The following is a 27464-nucleotide window of genomic DNA, read 5'->3' as shown; positions in this document are numbered from 1 at the left end:
GAGTTATTTCATATAGTTTGAATATCATGCAATTTAATTGTGTGTGAGATAATAAAATTTTTGTTTGAGGAAAAAGTGTTTTTTCCTGTGAAGTGTTCATACAAAGACAATCATGCATTTGCTTTTTTTTTTAATTGACATTTATTTTTGAATTCGTATTTTGAACATGTGATTGTTCAAACGGTATGCAAAGCAAGTATTTTCTTGAGACTGACATGGTTAGCAAGCAATACTGTTTTTTTAAGCATGGCGGTTTGACAAATATACACATCTTCTGTGGACAACAAAGCAACAGGTCAGTTTTAGATAGTAGATGATTTTCTAAATAGATTTAAGCTTTTCATACTGAGTGTAACTGAAGTATTGAAATGTTATCTGGATGCAGAATAGTATCTTCAAAAATGTCCTCTATTCCTAGAGCAATCATAGCAATCAAATTCATATTCATTCTTAAAAAAAAAAAAAGAAATCTCAATGATTTCCTTTTGACAAAAGATACCAAATTGATGTTTTTTTTTTTGTGGTATTTAACAAAATACATCCATTTTGTGTATATTTTGACTTCAATTTTATCCTAAAACCCTTTAATACTGTTTCATATTTTCATATAATTTAGGGATATACAAACATTGCCATACAAGAAAATACAATATGAATATACAGTACATATTCTCCTCAATTTCATAGACAAAACACTAAAAAATATGGTTTATAAGTCTCTCTAGACACCTCATCAAAGAGGAATCACAAATATGCATGAAACAGTACATTCAAATAACATTTAGGCATCTCGGCTTATGCAGATTTGTTTCTGGATCAATAACAAAGTCACACAAGCAACAGTAGCAAGTGTATATGCTGTCACAATTAACAAACAAGTTTGAGCATTGAAAATTCTCTTACGTAAAACAGCTGCAAATTGACGATCAGTGTCCATCTTGTTTTGTTTTGTTTTGTTTTTACTCATTGTTCGCAAACTCCCCTGCCTCCCAGCGCAAAGCCATGGCACTTTTACGTCGGCCTCCAGCATAGGTTTCAGGAAACTAGTAGGAGGACAATAAAAATTCAATTTTCTCTTAATTTCTTCAACCTCTGGGCAACCTAATATAAGCAGTTTTTAACATTGAATTACATATTTTAATTCCATATAGATTCCATAATTCAAATTTTGTTGTGACCCTGCATATCCATCCAGATGGATAGATAGATACTGTAGATACATATACACATACTTACTCGATGATCACATGACAAAGCTGACCGATCCATTCTGCATGTTTTCATTGGAGATGAAGGGGATGATTTACATTTAATTGGCACATCATCTGAAATTAAATAAACCAAGAATGAACAGATCTGTTCTGCCAACTTTCTTATATTTTACTTCAGATCAATGGAATGAAAAATTCTTCGTTGGCATGCTGTACCTGTAAACGATGAGCTGTCCAAACGGTTTGGAGACATCAGGAAGTGATCCTTCGAGTAAATACTGGCCCTTTGACGCTTCAGTTCTTCTTCTCGCTGCTTCACCATCTTAATCTCCTCATCAACGAGAGATATCGTACTCCTGGACCGCAGCTTAAAAAATGGGTTGTTGAGGAACATCTTCTCTTGGGTTTCCTCAGAAGCAGAATTCAAGTTAAACTCGGATGCACTTCGAATGATGAGGTTTGATGTCTCCAGAATGATGACATTAGGGGTATCTTCAGGTCTCCAGTCAGCAGATTTGGAGGACACCATCTTTCCATGCCGTGGACTTGGAGGGAAAGGCTCTGGCTCGAGGATGATAACGCTGTTGGCCGCCAAGTCTTGATTCTGTGAGCTTTTGGTTGGTGAGGAGGTAATAATGAAAGAAGGCATCTGGCTGCTGAGAGATTTGGATATACTACTGTCGTCATCCTCATGTTCAAACATCTTCCTTTTCTCATCGACTTCTTGGCATAGTTTTCCAGGGTTCAAGCTGGCAGATCTCACCCTCATCTGTACGCAGTCACTGGAGTACGATTTTGACATTCCCCTCTCACGCCTCAAGTTCTCCTCGCGCTCCATGGTTAGGCGAATCTCTTTCTCAATTGGAGTCTCTGGGTCGTCAAACGGTGATCTGTAACTAGAGTCGTCCAGACCTGAATCCTCAGAGCAAGGGCTAAACTGGGTGTGCGCATAGTCCTCTGCGAGCAACAAGCTCTCAAGGTCCCTCTTGGGCCTGTCGATGTTGCGGACAGGCGTATACATGAAACTGTGACTACCTTGGCAGGTGCCAGATCGAGTTGTTGGTGTGCTTGGATGGTGTGTCAAGTTTTTTGTTTGCTCTTCGATCTCTAGCCACTGTTGGCGAGCAACTTTGAAATCCACATGCTCTGTACTGACGTTCTCGCTTTTCATTTCCTGAATCACACAGTAATCTTTCGGCACCTTTTTGCTGGAATCGGATTTGACGGAATCAAATGAATTGCTCTTGTGGGTTGCTGAGCCTCGTCCAAGCTCCTCATCGTCTTCGGAAATCTTGGACAAGCCGTGAAACAATGTGGAAGAATTGTAAGATATCTCTTGGGGTTGCTGATCTGGCTCGTTCTCTGGTTGTTCTAGCACTTCTTCTCCCACTGGAACCTCCTGCTCTTCAGTTTCCTTTGAATCTTCTTCAGTATTCAGAACTTCTGTTTTTTGAACAAAGAGTTCTTGTGCGCTCAGCTCAAGGCTGTCAAGGTAGGAATCATCATCTTCCTTATTGATGGAGGAAGAGAAGATGCACCTCCATTTCTCATCGGTATCGCTGTCTGACGACGCTGCAGCAATTTCGACACGAAGACACTCGTCTATTTCGTCTGGGTCATGACAGGACTCTGTGGAGACGTCTGACAGAACTTCTTCTCGGATGTAGTGCTCAAGGATGGTTTCTTCTGGATCCTCACATCCAAAATTTTCTAGGATGGCTTCATGTGAGTCTATACCCAATGGGTCTAACATATCTGCATCGTCAACGTTCTCTGGTTGAGGTGCAATGTTCTCCAATGGTTCAATGTTCTCCAATGGTTCAATGTTCTCCAATGGTTCAATGTTCTCCAATGGTTCAGTGTTCTCCAATGGTTCCTGTCTCAGCGAATCTTGCCTCTGTGCTTGTGTGACGTCATTCTCATACACGCTCTCTGCACTTGACGGAGTGTCGGATATCGAAGAGGTAATTGACTCATTGCGATAAAGTTCTTCTTGTGTGTCCTCCAAGACAAGCGCTTCTTTTGGACTGCAAACGTCTTCAAGCTCATCAGCCTTGGTCTCTGTAGGAGGTAAGCCTGCTAAAATGTCAACCACAACTTTTGTACTAATGGACTCTAAAACATCAGTATCATAACAAACTTGTTCATTTATGTTTCCTGTGTCCTTGCTCTCAGGTAACTCAGTCTCCAGGACTTCCATTTCACAGTCGATTATGTTTGCCGTGCCGGAGTTTTCACTTGTCTCCATGGTTACAGGCTCAGACAGGGACTTCAGCTCTGTATGCTCTGGATTCTCAGGATGAGAACAACCTGCAATCTCTTCCAGTCTATCCACCTCTTCAAGCTCAGTCGTAGCTCCCTGCAAGAGAAAAAGATGACAAAGAAATTCAAAAGCAGCAAGAGAAATCTCATTTCCCTAATCACCAAAACATTCACAGCATATCAAAGCTAATTTGCACCCACTCATGTTTAGTACCGATCTTATGTAATACTAAATTTCTGAGAAAGTTTTTCAGGGCTGATTATAAAGGAAGATTCCTTGAGCTGATATTCCTTGCAAGTAATATTCCTTGCAAGAGGTTGCGAGTTTGAAACATGCTTGACTGACAACTTTTACAAATAAAGTAAAACCACTAAAATATCAGGAATGGGTGGCATATTTGATTGAATTCAATACTGAGCAACTGAATTACAGTTCTTTAATAGTTCCATTAACGATTTATTTGAATTTGAGGAAAAAATACAATTTTGTTGATAATAAATTTGAAATAAGAGAACAAAAAATGAGGTGTCAAATTTCATTAATTCTTCTATTTTACAAAATAACTCTGACAAATAATGTGTATCTTTAACTACACATTGTCATATGAACAACAACATTTTAGGTCTCACAAGCCTTGAGTTGGTTCATGGAGTCAGACATGAGGAAATGAATGAGTTGCTGTTCAGTAGGCTAAATAAGTGAGAATAATTGAGAAACTGCTCCAACTGATTTATAAGTTTTTCTGTATCGCTAAAAAGAACTGGCTAATACGAGTCATTTGCTCAGTGATTTGACTTCACTGATCGCGCTGTATGTATTGATTCAACTAAAAGTTCCAGCTCATATGAATCATTAGCTTGTGACTTCACATATCGCTCTGTATGTGAATCACTAAAAAGAACCATGAGACTCATTCGCTTATTAGACTTGTGTTTTTTTGCGTCGGAAGAAGATAACTGTTAACGGAACCCAACGTTATCAAAATCATTCGGTCCTGGTTTTAATGGAACATTCTGAAAGAGAACAGATGTGAATATCTAGTGTGAGAGGGAAGCATAGCGGCCTGTTTAATGTAAAAAACAACAGGTGTTGTGTCGAATTCTGACCCCTGCCAAATTATTACCCCCCTAGTATTAGGTTTAGGATTAGGATTAGGCAATCAGGTAGCGACCTCAACGAGGGGGTAATAATTTGGCAGGGAGTCAAAATTCGGCAAAACACCATTAAGGATACTATTCAGAATGAAATAACCTCAGATAGTTTACTGCAGCCACTTTTTCAGGTAAGTACAATTGAGATCAAATAATCAGAGATTTTTTATCGAGGCTGAGATGAAATGCAACGCCTATGGTTTTTCCCCTTGAGTCTCAAGTGTTGAAAGTCACCATGATGTTGTAATTGCACAGCACTTCAAAAACCAGGTTAGTTACAAGCATTAGTTTCACTCTGCACAGAAGTTCTTACCTTTTGAACCGACTCTCCCAAATCGCACCTTGTTACATCTGACACATTTTATATTTTTTAACATGTACAATCAGGCGTTTGAAATTCACCTGGGCTTCCTTATGTTAAATGGGCAGCATTTATTCCCTATATGAGATTATTCCAGGCAGGGTTTAAGAAGAAAATGAAAGCATTGTTTACTATTGCAGTGAATTATTTCACAAAAGTGGGTTATAGTAGGCGGAAATAAGCAGACTCATTATATAAGACTACAGAACTGGCCCTTATCCTGACAAACTTATGTCCTGCATGGCTCTGGATCAGACCAGGAAAGGAAAAGAAAGAAGAAATTCCCTTGAGGGTGAAATATACTGACAGATAACACCCTCATATACTGCCACTGACCACAGGTTTTCTTATATTTTCATATTTCTGCATATTAAGAGCGCATATTATGTCAGAATTAACAATCAATCACACATTGCATGTCGTTATTTGTCTTGTCTTGTTGATGTGCCACTGCAGAGCGTTTGATCACGCCAGCGTGGTTTGTTTACATGGATTTTTCTGATCTCATTCGTACCAACTGCCAAGTGCCAAAGTGATGTGTGATCTAACGCTCAAACTCTCTCTGACAGACGAAATCAGCTGCCACGGGGATTAGAAAGAGGATTTTTTTCTCATGCAACATCAAAACCACAATTACACACTTTAATGCTGAACATAACATAATATCAGTACAATGTGGAGGTTGTGCTGAAATCAAAACGCACAAATTGACTGCACCATTCAAATATTTCACAAGTTGTTTACATCACTTTGGCTTGAGATACTTTTGGCTGTTCCTTGATGTCTGTTTAGTATAATTACCAGCACTGCATGAAAGTCTCCCACAATCATTCAAAACTCGAGCAGCATGCTAATGCGACCACTAAAAACAGTCAAAATTATGTGAAATTACCATCCACTTCAGTGCCTGCCCATTTCACCCCAATCAAGCTGCACAAAAGGCACAAAGCCTCATGAAAATGACAAGCGGTAAAGTGTTGACTACCATAGCAACACCCCCCTACCCAGCTCCTCCTCTAGCAGCTCGGCTTGTGAGAAAACTTCAACACTCTCGCACCCTCTCCGTCTCAGCATTTGTGTCATGACAATCTGTATTCCATAAATTATTCAGTGACAGTAACATTTGCATTGAAGGCAGACGGAGGTACCAGCATGGCCCAATACCTACCGTGAGCTTTAGAAACAGGAGCCAGAAGGAGATCATCACCACCTTGCCAAGAAAATCTTCCCGGTGAAACCTGCATGCACTCTAGGCTTGAGTAAATATTATGTGGATGCATGGAAGGGAAGTGAACTCGGCCTGATATGGGAGTTATTGACAGAAATGCCATTGCGAGTTGGTCTGATGTCACTGACGTTGGCATGAGTGGCCACCTCAGGGCATCTTCCTGTTACAAACACTCAACTCTGATTGGCCGCTCCAGTGCTTTTAACAGCTGAAGTTTGGGTTGGCTGATCAATAAGTGGCTTGTCAATGAGGTCATGTGTCAGACTTTCTGATGGATTTCCTTAAATGGCTCCTTCCAGGAAGTGATAGCAATGTGGCATAGTTGGGGGCGGAGCTATCACTAATAAATACAATCAAGAGATACATTTTGAACAGTATCTTTAAGCTGTGCGCATCATTGTACAAGCATAAGCCATTTTATGCTCAAGGTTGTTCTATTCAGAAGGAAATAATAACCTGTGTGGAGCATCACAGTAACAGGTGCTGGGGGGCCAGAGCGTAGGTGGCCATTCAGATGTATCTGACTGGCATTGAGCCTTTGGACATGGGAAGACGATGTTCTCGGGTGATAAAAATCGCTATGTGGCGTGAGAGCGTTGTAAACGAGGACACAAATGTCTCAAAGGGAGATTTTTCTGGAGAATCATCAGCATGAATGGAAAAATGACCGGAATGACAGTGTTCTTTTTATGTAAAAACTAACTGCATTATTGTGAAAATATTTTGTGAAGCTGCTTGTAATTAAAAAGAGAATATATATATAAAATATACAAAAATACAATAATGAAGTTCAGATATTACTTATATTACAAATAATAAGTGTATTAAATTATACAGTATATACAAAAAAATCATACAGTATATAATATCTGTGTATTTTAATATATATATATATATATATTAAAATACATACACACAGATATTGTGTATTATAAACATATTTATACTTTATAGAAAGTGTTCTAAAAACATATATACATTAAATACAGTATATATATATATATATATATATATATATATGTAAAATTAATCCGAATTATATCCATTATCATTTAACTTTATTATAAATATATATATATATATAAGAGAATAATATATTATAATATATGGAATTTATTATAGTATAATATACAGAATTTGGTGATTTTCAAGTATTTTAACTGTGGTTTCAATTAATTAAAGGAACATACCTGATTTTAAGTTCTATTATAAACTATTATGAATACTGTATATTATGAGTACATACAGGCTCCATAGAAAGTGTTACCAATATTTTTGCTGACATATTAATAGCAGTTCATGTGGCAGCTTTCTGCTCTTCTCTGCATTAATGGGAGGGTGAAATGGAGCAGGAGACATTCTCATCTGTAATCAGTTCCAAAGAGGATCCATCTCTGTCTCACATTTACCCCAGGCACACACACACACACACACACACTCACACACGCCTCCACTCACCCACGCGGGCACTTTAATTCACTCTAAAACACACTCACACACCCACACACACATTCAGCAGAGAAGCCCAGTGCTGATGCTGTCTCACAACATCTCAGATCCCGTATTCCACGTTTTCTGAAGTGCTTGAGGTTTGTACAAGCAGCCTGGGATTAATTAAACTTTCACAGCTTCTGTTCTGCATGTTGTTTCACAGTGACAGCAACATCTTCATGCTCCAGGTTCAAATTAGAGAGGACGTTGATGAATACAAGCCCAAAATAATGAGTTTTATTGATAAGACATTTTTAATTCATAATGCTTTAAAGATGCACGTCATGGATGTCACTAAAGCCAGATTATAAAAACGTAGCAATATACATATCAAGCATCAATGCAAGTTCTTTTTCAGTCTCATTTCTCACATTCATGATTCAATAAGTTTGACATAAAATACAATAAATGTTTCATTTGGAAGAGCAATCAAATCAAAAAAAAAATACAGACTGCAGACAGAAACCTATCACCCCACGCGAGCGCACACACACTCTCACACACTTGTTTGCTCAAAATCAAGTCTCTTTAGACCACAATAGCACAAATCCAAAGAGTTTAGCATCTGCTTTTCAGAGCATTTCAACATTACATTCTTTATAGTGCCACTGAATAATATATAACAGCAATCCAGTGCAAACTACATATAAAACCAACAGCATGACACCTAAACAAGTTCATTCACCGCATATTCATTTTCACACGCTAGAAGTCTGACTATTTATAAAGTTCTCCGTGTCCTACCTTGTTGTGATACGAGCAGACAGAGGATAGGGTACGTGCTCAGCGATTCTGTCTTGGCTGAAGCTCTGCTTCTCTGTAACCACAGAGACTGTGACTTACTCTGAATGTACCAGAAACAGCCAATAGCTGAGCAGCCTCAGCCGTTCCGACACACGCACACAGTCTCACAAGGAATTTCTTAAAAGCTTTCTGTCAATCAAGCATATTCTCAAGGTTTCATGTAATTGGTTTCTCATCTTTAGAGAATCTGTCGTAATACGGTTCATTCAAAAACCTGCCCTTTGCACTGACGCAGTGACAAAGTTTAAAGATCAAGATGACTTATTTTGATGTTTCAGAAATATATTTCAGTTATAAAAATTAAAAGGAGTGACAAATAGTTTACGTGTACCATGTCAACATATGTTAGACTGCAAAAAATAATATTCTTAATCAGTATTTTTGCCTTGTTTTACTGCAAAAATATCGAAGCAGGATAAATTTACAAATTCACAAAATGTGTAAAATATTAAAACTTGTTTTCAGAGAATATATCGAATTTAATTCGTTTTTTCCTGTTCTTTTTCTTGCTCTACAACCCACTAATTGATTTTGTTACAAACAAAAAGGGGGAAAAAATCTTGGTGAAAAAAAAATGTCTTTTAAAAAACATGTCTTAATATCTTTTGCAATTTTGGTAAATAAAAAAATCTTAAGTAAATGTATATTATTTCAAGGATTTTTTTTTTTTACTGGAAAATAATATTTGCAGAATGTATGTTGGCAAGATGCAACTATGTAATTGTGATACCTGTAGTGTCCGAATATTATTTATAATATAATAAATTAAGTCACCTGATATAAAACTTTGCCTCTGCAAAGAGAAGATTTGGGAGGGGACAGAAAAAAATAATTATCTAAATCACTTTGATTGTAAAAGAAAAACATTACCAAAATACAACATAAATTACATAACTTTACATAACTGAAAAACATTAAGTACAACATGATGGCACGCAAATATGATTCATGTCATAAACAGGGATTTTGTTTTTCACATCAGTCTCTCAGTCCTTTCCATCCTCATCAGCAAATACTGCCATCAGCTGTCGACATTGTAATCTTGCTTTGAAGAGGTTACATGTATTTTCTTAGCTGAGACATTTCAGTGGCAGCGCTGTGGAGTAGACAGTAAGAATATTTTAGTTTAACCACACCTGGATATTCTGCATGCAGGTGGTTAGTAAGTTAGTTTCAACTTTTAGAAAGCCAATCAAAATCCAGTACAATCCAATAAATCAATGAAATCAATGGATATGTCTGTGGTCTGTCATGAGAGGGGATGATGGCATTGCAGTTAACACATTTACCCTGCACTGGCAAGCCAAAATGAGGGGATGACAAAACAAGAGGAAACAATGAACGTCACAGATTTTAGCATTAATTTTGCACCTTACATAACGCAAGCCAAGGATTATTACATAACTCTCTCTTTAGCAGATGTTATGAAAGACCTCTTGAACAGACGCAACGTCTTAAAAGGAACCAAGGACAAAGTGCTCAATTATAGCTAATGGACAGAAACGGTGCATTACTCTGGTGGAGAAAAAAAAACTACGCTAAATCACACATTAGCTGTCGGAAACGGGTGAACCTATAATGAAACAAAATAAAGACATGAATAACATGAATAACGGTTACTAAGGATATCTAAAAGCCATTATGTTTTATCAGCCATTTCACACATTCACCATGGTAACCATAGTCTCCGCCACAGAAATTGCTTCTACAATAAATTAATATGGGATTTCCTTTCTAAAATTTTGTTGTATTTTATTTAACAGTGGTAGTGATTTTTTTAATTTTTTTTTTTTTTTTGTCAGAAACTATTTACCATGGTACATTTTTTTTAGCAAAGTTTCACCTTTTAAATCCCAAGCCACTAAAGCCTGATACCTGATTTGCAAATCTTGTTATATTGCTCCAAAAATTGTCAATGTACTAAAAAAAAATTATGACAACAGCAAGTTAGTCAAAGCAGAGATAATTTTATTATTCATATAAAAACAAGACAGTTGTTAAGACAAACAATAAGTGTAATTTCATGCATGTCATGCATTTGTGTTATTTTTATTATTATTATTATATGTGTGGATGCTTCAAACACAATGCACCATATTTCAGTTGATTATAAATATTTAAGTCTAGTATTTTTAGGCTGCCAGGGATATTTCTTTGCATTCTTAAAGTTACATTAAGGTTTGACATCAGTTAAATAAATATATATATACTATTGTTTATTGTTAGCTTATGTTTATTCGTAACTAACCTTAAAGGGATAGTTCACCCAAAAATGAAAATTATCCCATGAATTACTCACTCTCAAGCCATCCTAGGTTCTTTCAGACAAACACAATCTGAGTTATATTAAAAAATATCCTGGCTCTTCCAAGCTTTATAATTGTAGTTAATGGTGCTCGAGATTTTGAAGCACAAAAAAAGCACATCCATCGATCATAAAAGTAATCCATACGCCTCCAGTGGGTTAATAAAGGCCTTCTGAAGTGAAGCGATGCATTTTTGTAAGAAAAATATCCATATTTAAAACTTTATAAACTATAATAACTGGCTTCGGGCAGTTATTATCCGACCTCTGACCTGACGTATGACGTAGGAGTAGCGTTAGCTTAGGCGAGAGTAGACGCCTCTCGCGGTTCAAACAAATAGGTCTGTGCAAAAAATTCAATCACCTCCAACATTTCTCTTTAAAAAGCTCTATCCGCGTTTGCTTCCGCGTTCGTCAATACGTCATGCGTTGGGTCAGAGGCCACTCTTTGACCGGAACTAGACTCGACTTGTGTACGGCCGTTGCTGTAAGCTAGGTATTATAGTTTATAAAATTTTAAATATGAATATTTTTCTTAGAAAAACCCATCGCTTCACTTCAGAAGGCCTTTATTAACCCCATGGAGCCATGTGGATTACTTTTATGATGGATGGATGCACTTTTTTTGGGCTTCAAAATCTCGACCCCCATTCACTACCATTATAAAGCTTGGAAGAGCCAGGATATTTGTAATATAACTCTGATTGTGTTTGTCTAAAAGAAGATAGTCATATACACCTGGCTTGAGTAAATCATGGAATAATTTTCATTTTTGGATGAACTAACCCTTTAATTTATATTTATATACTTGAAATGTTCAAAATGTATGAGCATATGTAGAAATTAACATTAACCAACAATTATAAATGCTATAAAAGTGGATGTTCATGATACCTGATGCATTAAAAGGGATAGTTCACTCAAAAATTAATATTCTGTCATTCTTTTACCCGACCTCATGTTCGTTCCAAGAAGATATTTAAAAGAACCAAACAACATTGGAGCCCACTGACTTCCATTGTCAAGACATTTTTCAAAATATTTTCTTTTGAGTAAATGATTGTGAGTAAAGGCCTGTTCAAACCAAGGACGATAACCATAATAATAATGATAACTATAAAGTTTTAATAATCCTTCTAGTAAACTATTCTATGAGAACAGTGGAGTCCAATCAATATTTAGAACAATTATTTTCCAGCTGATGAACAATAAAGACATTAACAGCCAAACAGAATCCTTTCTGCTTAAAAGAGCTCGAGCAATTAAAGCGGCATTTAAGAAATAAGTGCACAAAAATATTGTGCGTTGGTGTGAATGCTAATATCATTCTTGGTGTGAACAGGCCTTAAATGTGAATTTTTATCTTTGGGTGAACTATCACTTTAACTTATGCTAACATATGGAACCATATTGTAAAGTGTTATCAATAACTCAAATAAATATAAGGAACTAAAAAAGGTTATTAGAAACCAAAGTGTCTCCTCAATCTTCGAATGGTACCTGTGGCTATCGGGTCTTCAGTTTCATTTCCAAATGTGTGTCTTCGAGAGCTGGAGGTTCTGATGGCACCAGGCCTGATCTCAGAGCGGTACACTACACTGTTGGGTTTGAAGATCTTGCTGCGGTAGCCCAGAGGGTGGTACGACAAAGGGGCTTCCTCAGGATCTTCATCTTCATCATCACCAATAACTACCAGTTCAGCCTGGATTCCTTCATCTTCCTCATCGGATTCAGCATTCTGATAACCCATGAAGATCATGGTAACAGGTTCACCAGATTCCACCTCGGGTGGGAGGAAGCTCATAAAGTTGAGACTAGAGTCTTCCTTTGGATTCAGAGGGGAATACCTTCCGAATCCCAGCCCGGAGTCTGCCGTTGGAGTTATCCGAAGCTGTTCCTCACACTCTTGTATGGGAGAAGATGCCGGGCTGATCCTGGTTATGTCGCTGTATTCATTGTTAACATATGGTCCATTTTGAGCTGGTTGGTTGGTTCCCAAATACTGGTTGGTTTTAGTGGTTGGAATGTAAAGAGCTTCTTGTTTGGTACATTTCTCTGCCTGAAAAGGATTGTTGGGCATCTGAAAGCCATGAAGGCTGATGTAACCTCTTTCTGTCCTCTGAGGGGTTGTAGGTCGACTGAATGGGCTTGAAAACACAGGTTCGTGGTATTCCACATCTGATGGGGCTTTCTTCTCAGAGGCTTTCATCAGAAGTTCCTCTACTTCAAGAGGGCTCATCTCATTCATGTCATTCTGGGAGTCCCGGCCTTCAGGTGGCAAGGCATAGACAGATTTCCGCCCATCTTCAAAGACTTTAATGCCTTGCTGTTGGAGGTCCAGAGGTGCGATGGTGGTCGTGGAGAGGATGTGACTCTCACCGGTGCGGAGATCTTTTTCCACACTTATCTTCATGGTGTACGTAGCTGAAAGGAAAGAACAGCGTTAAACACAAACAACCTCATATCAAATCATGAGATAATTTTTTTATTAATAAAACAAAGAGTTATTAAAATACATTTAAAACATAAAAAAAATAAAAATACATTACTGTTCAAACGTTTGTGGTTGGTAAGATTTTTTTTTAACGTTTTTGTGAAATGTTTTCATGTTTTTGAAAGAAGTCTCATCATGTTTACCAAGGCTGCATTTATTTGATCAAAAATACAGTAAAAACAGCAATTTTGTGATTACAATTTAAAATAATATATATATTTTTTTATTTTAATATAGAATATTTTATAATTTAATATTTTAAAATCTAATTTATTCCTGTGATGCAAAGCTGAATGTTTCAGCTTTTTATTTCAACTTTTTAGTTTTAATTTTTCTAAAGTTTATTGCTTTAATAAAAAATGTGTGATCTTGCGATCTGTATCTATATACAATATCCTATTCAGGGTTCAGATGGTGATAATTTGATTATTGGGCCTCTTTCATAATTCTATGTCATGCCCATAATTACAGTCATGGAGACCAGCTTTTTCATGTTTTTTCAAGAATGAAAACAGCATTTATGTACCTTGAATTGCTATAATTACAGAAGTGGACAGTTTGATGACATGTTTGCACTGTCTAAACAAAGTATTCAGGAAATCATGACATGTTTGTGCTGATTATATCAACAAGAAGTTGGTGGTGAGAACACTAGCCTTTGCGTTGTACCTTTTTTCTCCTGTTCTTCATCAGTTGCGTGTTTTCCTGGTGTGACATTTCTCCTCCTAGTTGTGGGAGTATAGCACTTCGGGACATCAGGTATGGCAGTGTAGATATATTGGACTGTCTCTGTAAGCAACATGAAGGTCTATTGAGGAAGTGTCACGGGAAGAATGCTGTATAAATAGCAATATAGGAAAGAGAAGAAATTTCTTTACCTGGGAGTATATTTGCCTTTACTTCCTGAGGGGAAATACAGTAGTTTGCACAGTACCAAAACCGGATTTGATGAAGAAACCAGAAGATATAAAACAAAACCAAGTTTCACACAAATCACATCAGGTCACGTAACACGCAAACAGATCCTTTTCTCACAGCACCAACTGGCATCAAACAATTTTATCTTGACGTCAATTTGATACCGAGGGGCATCTTCACAGCATGTTGCATTGTAATGATTTCCCTAGTTCCCAACTCAAAAGCTGATCCAATTTAAGGGGCTCGGTATTGTAATAAGCGGTAAGGAGTCTCCAGGCCTGTTAAAGTGATTACACAAGCAATACCTTTATGATGTCCTCTGGAGTTTTCTCCACCTCCTTCAGTTGTTTCAGAAGAAGCTCCTCTTTCGCAGAAATCTCCAGTTCTTGCGTCTCCAGAGCTGCAATCTCCAGCTCTATTCTGTCAAGACGCAAAAAAAAAAACTTAATTGATGATCCTCTTATTTGTTTTTAAATGTCTTCATGGTAATGCCTCAAAATACCTTTCTAATTTGTTGAATAAATATACGCCAGCAAGATTGCTCCAGACATCCAATGGTAACTTGCTGATTGTACCAAAAACACAGCTAAAAATTGGCGAGTCAGCCTTTTTTAGTCATTTCGGTCCCATTATATGGAACTATCTTCGTGCATTCGACTCACTACGCACTTTTAAAAAGTATCTCAAAACACATTTGTTCACTAGGGCCTTTCCTTGATGTATTTTATTTTGCTTTATTATTTTATTTCTATTATGTGTGTATGTCTGTCTTTCTTTTCTGTGAATTCACACATGTATTTCTCTTCTGTAAAGCACTTTGTAAACACTGTTTTTAAAAGTTGCTTTATAAATAATGCTTTACTTTTACTGCTTTTTTAATTAAGTTATATTTTAGATTAAATAATGCAACACATTGTGTCGACCCAAACCTGTATGGCTTTATTTATTCTGCAGAACACAAATGGTTTTGTCCATACAATGAAAGTCAAATGGGTCTAAAACAACACATTTCATTGTATGAATAAAAAATTAAAACATTGTTCTCTTTTGTGTGTGTGTGTTTCACTGAAAAAAAGAAAGTCATAAAGGTTTGGATCGACATAAGAGTGAGGAAATTATGACAGAATTCACATTTTTGGGTGAACTATGCCTTTAATTTTATTAGTGCAAACGATTTCAATTTGAAATACTTGCATGTCATCCATAATTTATTTTAAATTTTTAATGTATGCCAAAAAAGCAATATTAAAATTGTAAAAAAAATGTATTAAAAATGTTGTAATCCTGTCTAAAGTAGTCTGATTTCTTGAAAATCACTCTATATAATGGCACCTCCTTGTGTAATGTTTTGGTATTGTTCAAACTTTAACATTCCCTATGGCATGTGCAGAAAGCTGATGATAAAAAAAAAAAAAGTTTTTAGTTTCAGAGTTTTAGAAGGTTTACCCTCATTTATGTTTTGTGTGGGGCCATGAACCTATACGTCTAGATAACTTACGGGAAATGACAAGCCACCTCTGTCCTGTGATTGTGGAGATTTTCATCTGATTGCTTTTTAGCTCTTAATCCACCTGGTTTAAACTGCAGCCATCATATTGCAGAGTCTATTTGTCAAGAGAAAGCTCTTTGGAGATTTGAGTCCTTAAACCAATCTTAACTGCTGGAAAGCAAACTTCCATTCCATCTAAATAAAGCTCCACAGGGAATAACAAGGCAGAGAGTGTCTCACAGATACTGTATGGTAGGGCTGGGTAAAAAAAAAAATATCGATGTCTCGATTTTAATCGATTCTAATTTTTACAAACCGATATCGATTCGTATATCCCAAGAATCGATTAGCCTACTGTTTAGCTGTTGAATGAACACAACATTGTAGCTCAACTCTCATCCATTAAATCGCAATAAGCTTTGTGCTTTTATACTTTTGATAAGAAATAAAATCTCAGATTTCAAATTATGTCCGTCTTATTGTGAAATTCAAACGAGAAATACCGTTTTGGCGCTCTTTAATATGGAAACGGATCACCTCAGATCAAGTGCAGCGCACGTCACGTGAACGGATCATCTCTTCCTCTATCTTCAATACCAGTTACAGGCTACAGCGCGAAATAAACATGGATGAATACCAAAAGGTATGTAAATAGATACAGGACAATTTACTGAAATTAATCGTGTCTCATGTAATAGCTCAATCAGTGCTTCAAAGACGTCAAAAACAAGCTAGTCAACGTCACATTTCCCTCATAAAAACCATATTCAGTGACCATAAACTCGCTAGTCAGCTAGAAAAATGAACTCTGGAGAAGAGCATTTTGTTAAATATATGCAGCATATCACATATTCATTGTAATGTTTATTGTTCTTCAATATGTAATGTATGTTTGAATAAATATGTTTTTATGAAACTGTTTAAATATTTACATTTCAAAAAACATAGTTATATAAAGATAGCATTGCAACTGGAATATTATAAAAACCTCCTTGTGTATAATTTAAAGGGATAGTTCACACAAAAATGAAAATTCTATTATACTCAACCTCAAGTTGTTCCAAACCTGTATAAATGTCTTTGTTCTGCTGTATTCAAAGGTAAGATATTTGGAAGAATGTTTGTAACCACGCAGATCTCGCCCCCATTGACTACCATATTGTTTTTCCTACTATGGTAGTCAATGGGGGACGAGATCTGCTTGCTTACAAACATTTTTCCAAATATCTTTTAATTTAGCTCAAATCAGTTCATTTTAACCTTCAATATTATAGGCTAATAAATTATAATGTAGTGCCAACTGACTTTTTTCCTTATATATAAATCCAAAATAATCGATATCGAATCGATTTGCAAGCTTGTGAATAGAAATCAAATCGAAATGTGAAATTTGTGTCAATACCCATCCCCTACTGTATGGCAGCTTATGGTAACTCTCATTATGAGAGAGTGGTTCATTTTCTAGCTCTGAAAAAGATTTCAGTTATTTTGTCCTTTTGTTGTGTTAGTTGTGCTTCCTGCGCCAGGTATGACCTTCTGCATAATGGTTGTTCTTTTTCCAAACAAAGCTTGTCGTAAGTCAACCGGCTCTCACTGCCAAGGCGGGTTGCGTAAGTAGACAGTTTATGTAATACTGTGAGTGAGGTCTGTCTGTCTAACCCTTGGCTAACACTGAAAGCCCATCACAGTGGTTAAACAAGAATAATCCAATTGATTCTCGTGAACCTTGCAAACCATTAGTGATAGAGTAAAAACTTTTTTTCATTTTTCATTTGTGGAGAGTACCTGTCGATATTGCTCTGCAGGAGTTTAGTCTTTTGTTGGAAATCTTCAGTCTGGGCCTTCACATATTCTTGCTCCTCTTCGCTCATGGTGCTTAATCCATCCATCAGCCATTGTTCTCGTAGAGTTTTTTTCTGTTAGTGCAAAGAAAGCAACACAGAATGTTGTATCAAGATAATTTACTTTTTTTTTTACATTACAGTGTTGTAAATTAATAAAAACATTCACAAAATGCAAACACAATCTGTTGCAATAATGTAATCATATATATATATATATATAAAACAACAGATATTATTATTATTATTCATAACAATACATACCTTTAGATATTGTAGCTTTAATTTCTCTTCTTCACTGTTTCTTCGTTTCTTTTCTATCTCCTCTCGAATTCTTCTTTTGTCCTGATAAGAAAACAGAGTCATACAATGTAAAGTAAAATAAGATCCTAAACCTTTTTCGGTTTCACCTTGACCCCATACTCTTTTGTTGTTTCTTTTTCTATTAGTGGTACTTAATATCTTGCTATTAACACAAGCATGCATATAGAGAGATCTAATATAGTCTTTTTGAGAGGGAGGCTTTGCAGCATTATTTTTAACTCTCTAATAAACTATGACTTCATGCATAAAATAAACAGCTCAAAGGCTGTGTGTGGACAGAAATAACACATGGATGGATATCTCCATATATGCTCTGAATTCTCTTTTATGGAGTTCATATACTGATAGAAACTAGCATTTATATAAAAAAAAAAAAAAAACGCTGGCAGGGAAAAAGTTAATGGTTGTGTGGTTCATGTCACCAAGGCCACAAAGGTATTAAAACTTTAATGTTGGGACTATTAAAATGACTAGTTACTCTTACAAGTGCTTTTATTTAAAAGACACACTAAAAACTCTCACCTCATAAAGGTTAGCAGACACAACAGAGCAATATTCATCTGTTATATACATGTTTCAAACACCCAGAAAGGTTTTATGATTACCAACCTGACACCAAAGCCAAATAACAATATATAAAGTGATGATATTTCCCTTGCCAATATAAAAAACCTTGATTCACTGTTACAAAAAAAACAAAAAGAACAGCCTGATACTCACTGTTATAGCCTGCAGTCTCTCTCGCAGCAGGGTTTCTTCCTCCATTATGCTCCTGACATAGAAAGAGAGAGAGAGAGAGAGAGAGGGATAAACAACCTATTCTCAACTAACAACCCTCCGTCAATGTCTGTTTCGAAGACTAAGAACAGGTTGGTAACAAGCTGTGATTGGCACATGTGCGTTGGCATGAGAGAAGTTTTGGTAGGGGGTGACTTGATGGTGGGCGTCAAAGCTGGAAGAAAGGAAAGAAGTGTTCTCTTTCACCCACTATCTTTTTGCCTGATGGATGAATGAGCACATAAAAAGATGAAATATGTACAAAAGTTTGGAGTGTGTGTGTGTTTGCGTGCTGGTTGTTGGTGTCTATGATGTGCTAGCTAACCATAACTGCCATAGCTAGAATGTCACTCTTTGACACTTCATGCGTCAGATATATCCACGTGGGGTGCTTTGCTTGGGACAGAGTAACATAATGTGTCATGTCAATAAATAATAGATAAATAGCCTGACATTACAGTGCCGTTAAGGACAATGAACAAGCTGGGGTCATTTAGCTTCTACCTCACAGAAGAGGTTGTGTTAAGTGCAAACTCAAATGAGTTCTGATGATGTTGTGTGTAAAAAAAAAATATATATTGAAGGTGAACTGTGTAATTGCTGCATCAAATAATAATAGTGGCATCAAAAGAAATTGCAACGATTTTTACATTTCCAGAAGAAAATGATACTTGTGTGTGCAAATGTAACCGCTATGATGCTAAGGTGTTGTAGGTGGTTGCCAGGGTGTTGCTATGCCGTCGCGATGGTGTTTTTGAACATGTGATGTGATCACTAGGATATTCTTGATAGGTGGTTTCAATAATGTTCTGAGTATTTGCTAGATGGTCGAAAGAGCCCTCCTTAAAAACATGATTCTTATTATTAATAATAAATTATATTTATTTGAAAAATATTATAAAATGTTTAATTAAATATAATTACATACATTATAATAATTTAAAGAAGCATATAAAGTAATAGAATGATTAATAATAGACCATGTATTAATAATATATCATATTAATAATATAATATTTGCATATTTACATTTATTAAACAAATTACTTAAATACATTTTAAACTTATTTAATGTTTGCCTTAGCAAGCACAAGTATTGATGGTTTCCAAACAGGTTTCCCTATTGTCAAATCTTTCTCTTTACAATACAATGGAAAAGGACAAAGTATTTTAATATTAATTTCAGTTTTACAATCTCTGGTGATAAATAAACTCAAGTTTTGAGATTATTTATCAAGAGATGGAGCTGAACACAGAGAGACACTTTGGTAAATATCTGCTTTGTATTTGTCCAGTGCAGTATTGATTTCATATATACGCTGAATTTCATTCAAGGCCGTTTCTCAGATGTTTGGGCTTGTGAAGCAAATGTTGTTGGGTTAAGAATAGCCCACTGAAGACAGACCTCATCCCCTTTGTACAGAAATAAATACATGACCAGCAAGATACTTTGTTGTCACAGGTGGACTGCAAGGTTACATGGCATTCAGATAGCGACATGTGGTTATGAAACATACGTGAATGACAGAACCCTCGGAGGCCAAAAACAGAACATGACGTATGAATGTGATCTGCTCCAAAAAACAGGTGTGATATAAAATTTCCTATTAAAACTGTAAGTTTTGGTGAGACATATTGAAGTACTTATTATTAGGCTATGAATTTGCATTTTATTTTTCATTTTTTCAAAATACAACTTAAGTAATCAAAGCTATAAAACAACAAATGAATGTATAGGAAGTGAAAATAATTCTATAGCCTAGTAAATAGTGGATATGTAACATTTTTCTAAAATTGAAAAGTTGACTTTTAGGAGTGTATAAGCATATAGATGGCTGTTGAAGCTAACAGATGTGGGCTAAAAGCCACAAATGTAGATTTCAAATCTCTTAAAAAAAAACTTCAAATTATCAATCAATATTTTCTGGTTGTGCCCCTCTCTCCCTGGTTGACCTATGCCCCGTCTGACAGGTGAAGAGTTCAAACAGTAGAAAGCCCATTGCGACATGGACGGAGTGTGCTAAGCGCTGTCACATGTGGCCTTTGGTTTAAAATGTCAAGCTTGTCCCTTTCGTAAAAACCAACATTCCTGAAGATGTTGTCTCAAATGAGGATCCATCTAACAGCAATGTGACTAACATCCTGTCCTAAGTGTAATGCCTGCTCAGATTGCACTATCCTCTCTGCCTGGTGACTGTACACATCACTGACACCCTTGACGCTATCTAACAAATAGGTCTACAACAAAGCAAACAAGCACTATTTTTTTGAGATCTAATGCAGTTAGTGCCCTTTAACACATAATGTCAGTTTCCCTGCAGATTCTCAAAGGAACCAAGAACTCACAAACAAAAATGACATTTCCCCAATGGCACCAGTGTGTGCACTGATAGCGACCCATCATGCCTTTAAATGTCTCACCACTTAACAAGATGCCGCACTAATTTAAGATGCAGCTTAAGTAGTGGCAGAGTGAGATGCATTTACAGATATTAATGCATCAGGTTTTGTTAGAATGTGCAGTCAGAGATGTCCTTGTCCTCATATACCCTTTTGCGCTTAGAAAGAAATAAGCATTAGAATTAATTGGTATAATTAGAACCAAATAAATATTTTTAAATAAAGCTTAACCAAACACACTAAAAAGAGAGATTTTTTCTCAAACAAACAATAAATAAATAAAGTATATACAGCAACTGCTTTCTGCTTTTACTAACAAATACTCTGCATGCCATTTTTATGACATATAGTACCATGGTAAATGGTGTGTTTTTCTGGACAAGAGCAAGGACAAGAAATACACTACTAATTAAAAGTTAGAATACAGCATCTAATTTAACTTTATTACTAGGCTTTATTACTAGGTTCAAAGCTTTAAACAACAAATTGAAGTATGGAAATTATATTTTAAAAAAACAATAAATACACACAGCATTCTATATAAATTGAAAAATTGATTGTCAACTTTTAGGAGTACATTATCATAGATGGCATCAAAGCTAACAGATACAGTATAGGGCTAAAAGTCACAAATTTAAAATAAAATAAAAGGCATACTGTCTTTTTTTTACTCTCTTTATTGTCTAGGCAGGTGGTGCTGGGGAGGAGGACGGCTAAAATAACAATTTGCATACCAAGTAGAGTTAGTGTATTCGTTTTGGATGCAGCGTGGTTATAAATTGTAGTAGAATTGGATATCTGAAATCGATTGGCTGTGGAAGCTACATTGAAACAACCAATCAGAACGCAAATAGAGTGTCATGGCTGAACTATTCATTATTACAGGATTAGTTCACTTTCAAATGAAAATTACCCCAAGCTTTACTCACCCTCAGGCCATCCTAGGTGTATCTTCTTCTTTCTGATGAACACAATCGTAATTATACTAATAAATATCCCGACGCATCCAAGCTTTATAATGGCAGTGAGCGAGGATCAACAAGTATGAACTGAAGAAAGTGTCTCCATCCACATCCATCCATCATAAACATATTCCACACGGATCCGGGGGTTAATAAAGGCCTTCTGAAGCGAAGTGATGCTATTGTGAAAAAAAAAATATCCATATTTAACAAGTTATGAAGTAAAATATCTAGCTTCTACCAGATCGCCTTCCATATTCTACTCACGAAGAAAGTGTAAAACTCTCGCAGTTCAAAAAGCTTACGCTACATCCTACGCCTTCCCTATTCAACTCATGGAAAAAACTTAACTAACGCGAAGCCAGTTTTGTTTTTTCCGTAATTTGAATACAGAAGGCGGTCTAGCGGAAGCTAGATATTTTACTTCATAACTTAACTTGTTAAATATGGATATTTATGGGCACAAACTTCGCTTCAGAAGGCCTTTATTAACCCCCCGGAGCCATATGGAATATGTTTATGATGGATGTATGTGGATGGAGACACTTTCTTCAGCTCATACTCGTTGATCCTCGCTCACTGCCATTATAAAGCTCGGATGTGTCAGGATATTTATTAAGTGTGTTCATCAGAAAAAAGAAAGTCATAAACACCTAGGATGATTTGAGGGTGAGTAAAGCTTGGGATAATTTTCATTTGAAAGTGAACTAATCCTTTAAGATCAATATGATCAGTAGAAACGTTCAAAATTTGATCATGGTCGTGTACCTTTGTTATACCATAAAAATATCATAGTATATTAATATATTCAATATTTAGTGTTGTATACCATATTCTGTCTGATACTGTCAATAGTACTGCCACAGTATAGGGATAGCAGGACAACCAATTTCCAATGACAACATGTAGTGTGACACAACAACATTATAGTCAAAGAAGTGGTTTACAGCTTGCTTAGTAGACATGATGAAAACCTTAGTTTCATTCATGGTGAAATAATGAGCTCACAGTCACGGTTAGTTGTATTATATTGTGGTTATACAGGGCAGGTCAGGAAACTGCTCCTCGGCTCAAAAGACATTTACCTGTGTTTAATCTGACCTCTTTCTCTGTCCTGCAGCTGTCCTCGCTCTAAAAATACCTCACAACAACATGAAATACTTTGTGGTTCATAATGACTTCATTTGTTTTTTAATGAAAGCTACAACATCCTTTTTGCACTTCTTTAATTCTGTAAGTGCAGTGTTTGAAAGATGCTCACACAATAGAGCTAATTTATGCAATAAATCTGAATAAATTATGCCCCAGCCTGAGAGTGGGAGGATATAATACACACACTCAAATACACCCACACAAGCTGCTGCATATAAATGTCTCCCAGTTTAATGTTCCAAAGCTCTTCAGATCCACAGAACTGGAATTCTAATTCCTGCATCCAGAATTCCGATGCATTATCATTCCTCTCTGCTTCAGTCAGCTCAGATTACAGCAGCCTGGCAGGGTTCGGTGAGGGAATTAGGACGCCCAGTGTGGCGACAAACAGGAGAAGGTCATGCTAGTTAGTCCTGCCCACGCTGGTTCTTACTGCCAGGCTTAAGATGTGTATTGCAGCAGAAAATAGCGTCTGTCTCACAGCTGGACTTGTCAGCGCAGGACTGTCAGGCAAATGCTGGCCACCCATCTCTCCTGATTTCTAAGACCCATCAGCTGTTAAGACATCCACCTCTCTCCTCCTCCTCCTCCTCCTCCTCCTCCAACAGACAATGCCAACCACTTACTTTCTTCCTCTCATCTTCTCTTTCCATCTCTCTGATTGTATGATTCACAAGCAGGTACCTAAAAAAGTACTGTGGTGTCAGCATGGTACAGTGATAGTATCAGATGGCAATACTTATGCGTTGATGATATGAAATATATTCAGTTCCCACCTTTTGATTTTCTAGGATTTTTCCAGTTGTTCATAATGATAAGATTATAGGATTTTTAACAATTGTTTTAGATTTTACTATAATTTCTAGCCAATGAAACATTTTCAAGCAGAGCATAACTGAATATATATATGAAGACTTCAGATGCAAAAGCCTCTAAGTGCCATCTGAAATTTTCTTCTAAAATGAGCATTTTTATCAAACTCATGTTTATGGTCAGTTATTTAATTTTAATGGCAATGAAAAGGACATATTAATTGCCATTAAAGTAAAATTACTGAAAATTCACATTTTTTAAATGTTTTTCAGATATTAATGTATTTCTATTAAGATACAGTTTTATTTTAGTATCATTGAGATACTATTATAGTTTTTATTAATATCTTGAATTAGTTTTTATTTTTATGTTCTTCGTTTTCGATATTCATTTTTATTTTTTAGTTATTTAGTTATTTTAGCACATAAAGTTGCACTAAATGGAAATGAGAAATGTTGGAGTGTTATTTTATTTTAATTCAGTTAATGTTTATTTTATTTAAATAACATGTATTTTTATATAGTTTTAGTTAACTAACCCTGCTACGATATTAAAAATATATTCACTATAGATATTTCTATGATATAAAATATTAATTTTCATGAATTTTAGTGAATAATGAATGTTTTTTCCTAACATTTTCAAGTCATGAAAACTAATATCTTAAAAGGTCATAGAAATGTATATGAATATAATTTAGTACATATTACATATATAATTTTAGAATAAACATTCACTACAGAATTGTTTTTTGACTTAACATATTTTTAATTTGAATGACTTTTTGAGATTTTTAAAATTCAATAATATTACCCAGTTTTACATGACCATGGGATCTCTGTATACACTATGAATCTGTAATAATTACATGTAAATCCTGTATATTCACTGTACTGTATTGTGCATGTCCAAAAATCATAGTAAATCCAGTGGGGTTTTTTTTAAGTACTATGGTATTACCATAAAATACTATGAAAAAACTATATATATATATATATATATATATATATATATATATATATATATAAAACTATATATACATGATATACTTTGATATACATCACAGTACCATTTTAAAGCCAGGGTATATGAACATAGTAAACAAGCAGTACCATGGTACATATCAAAGTACCATCTGATACCTTCACTGAATAGTATCGCACTTCAACTTCAAAATCTGTAACGCAATAACTACAAAATGTCCTAATCCTGCTGCACAGCAAACAGCCTCTCAGCCACAGCCACAGATCAGAGATCAAAGTTTTTCATGGTTCATGATAACACCGATCAAACAAGCTCTTACAGCAGCCCGATCTCCCTCACTACCTCATATGACGTGACCAACATGTCTGACATAGAGCTTTCGCTCAGATTCAGTCTAGAGACAGACACCTAGTAATCTCCAGTCTCTAATCTAATCTCTAATGGTTTAACAGTCAAATCCCTGGGGTCTGCAGCCTGGTGTGTGTGGAAAACAGAATCCATGACAGAATTTATGACAAAATGTGCATCAATTTTCAATAATTCAACAGAGAAGCCAAATATTCCATCAGTGTTTATCTCAAGGCATCACACAGGGTTTAAACCCTTAAACTCTCATGTATAGAACTAATTCTTTACACCAACAATTTCACTGATAAACAGTCCAAACTGCTGTTCTTATTTCAAAACTTGTAACAGAGAAAGAACATGGTGAATTGATATGCATTGTAATGGGGTCAACAAACTTGGAACTAAATCAAAGCCCTGCATTATAAAAAAAAGTATTACACAAATCTCTGGAATACTTCATTCTGATTGGTCAACTGCAACATTTTGCAGTCAAATATTTTTGTATAATGACCCTTAAACAATTAAACTGTCCATTACTGGCAACTGATTTCCTCTCAAAAACTCAACAATCAACTCAAGAAAAACAATCCTGGCAAAAGTAGTAGGCTATTTAAACAAAGATTTATTTAAATATGCCAAATAGATTTTTTATGCCAAAGTCAGTGTAGTTGCATTGCCATTTACTAACCTGTATTGTTTAAAACATAATTTTAAGATATTAATTTTCATGATGGACTTTAAGATTCTTTATGACTTAAGATTTTCATTTAAATATTAAAAATATATATTTTTAATGCTACATTATGCAACTTTAATCTTTCTCATATCACACTGTGGTCTCTTTCTTCTAATACAATAAAAAATAATTTTAACTCAAACAATGATTTATTATAATTATTATTTATATAAAAAAAAAGGTAAGTAGCCCTAAATGGGTGGGATATTGTACATTCAACCAGTCATTATCACAAAATAAACCATGTAAGGGTGATACAAGTTTATGTGCCTTCATGATGGGGTCCTGATCAGAATTTATTTTGCAATAACAACAAATTGACTGAACATTATATTTATAACCAACCAGAATGTAAAATTCAACAGTGCCATGTATAAAGGTTTTAGAAGTAACCTTCATCATGATATACCAACCGACTAAGTCATATCCGTATGGAAGTGGTGTGCTAGAATATTCACATACAGTCTGATTCATATATGTGGGTGGAAGAAAGAAGCACAGCCTCTCTCTCCCCCCTCGTGGTTTTCCATGTGTGTGTACCGTTCGCAGGTATAAGCCAATACAAGACTTCCTGTCACTCGGTATGGTGAGTTGAAAAAAAAAGAAGAGGGTGTCCCCGGCTAGGGTGATGCCATCACATAATCCTTGACACACAACAGCAAACTGTGGCGGTCTAAAAGTCAGACCCCATTAAATCAGTTGACAAAGGCTTTACGGACCTACCGCCGTCCAGCCAGGACAGCGGGCAAAAAAGCAGCAAGCTTAAAGGAATTAAAAGCTTACAAATCACTGAACCCCACGCTCTTTTTTCACACTGAACACAACAAAAACATACAGTTACTTTCATTTAGGCGGACTGAACTAAACAGTTAACCACGCATAAGTCATCCAAGTACTATCAGATTGTTAAGTGACAGGCAGCAAATAACATTTATTAAGCTGAATAACACTAAACAGCCAATATTTAGACACAATCACTAACAAAAGGAAGGGAGCAATACTCACCAGTTATCTTCTGATGTTGGTTTTAGTTGGGAAGCGCTGACCGGAATTCAGTCTGTTCTGTCCAGCATGCTTGCATGAGTGTGTGTGTGTGTGTGTCCAAGTGCAGGTACCGTAGGCTGAGGGTTGATCCTGTGTTACCATTCACTGGCAGGCTGCCCCCTCTCACTGTCTCTCTCTCTCTTTAACTCTCCGATTCTCTCGCTTTCTGTCATGCTATCACTCTCTCTCTCTATCCCCCTCCCTCTTCCTCATCCTCTCTCTCTCCGCTCTCGGGCTGTCAGAGCTGGGCTGCTCTACCATGTGTTAACCCACGTACAACTGCAACACAATGTGCCTACACACACACACACACACACACACACACATAGATCAGCTGTTGTTTCCCTTACATGAACATGCTGACACAC

General features: G+C 36.0%; 1 protein-coding gene across 3 annotated transcripts; it reads right to left on the bottom strand.

Moving 5' to 3' along the window:
* Positions 1–117: 117 nt before the first annotated feature.
* palmdb (palmdelphin b) lies at positions 118–27464 on the bottom strand. 3 transcript variants are annotated; one of them, XM_051881697.1, is made up of 9 exons: positions 27058–27464; positions 18601–18652; positions 17821–17901; positions 17501–17631; positions 14532–14646; positions 14187–14211; positions 13978–14097; positions 12315–13238; positions 7921–9605 (listed from the first exon to the last, which is right to left on the bottom strand). In XM_051881697.1, exons 2-9 carry the CDS (start codon positions 18643–18645, stop codon positions 9580–9582), a joined length of 1467 nt encoding a protein of 488 aa, XP_051737657.1. In that variant the 5' UTR covers positions 18646–18652; positions 27058–27464; the 3' UTR covers positions 7921–9579. The 3 variants fall into 3 exon arrangements, with proteins under 3 accessions (XP_051737655.1, XP_051737656.1, XP_051737657.1); XM_051881695.1 differs by lacking the exons at positions 7921–9605; positions 12315–13238; positions 13978–14097; positions 14187–14211 and adding exons at positions 118–1043; positions 1237–1325; positions 1428–3570 and having other exon boundaries at positions 27058–27306; XM_051881696.1 differs by lacking the exons at positions 12315–13238; positions 13978–14097; positions 14187–14211; ... (3 more) ...; positions 18601–18652; positions 27058–27464 and adding exons at positions 118–1043; positions 1237–1325; positions 1428–3570 and having other exon boundaries at positions 8450–9555.

Source organism: Ctenopharyngodon idella, chromosome 23 (genome assembly GCF_019924925.1).
Source record: "Ctenopharyngodon idella isolate HZGC_01 chromosome 23, HZGC01, whole genome shotgun sequence".
Classification (NCBI taxonomy): domain Eukaryota; kingdom Metazoa; phylum Chordata; class Actinopteri; order Cypriniformes; family Xenocyprididae; genus Ctenopharyngodon; species Ctenopharyngodon idella.
This window is presented reverse-complemented; position numbering and strand designations above follow the sequence as displayed.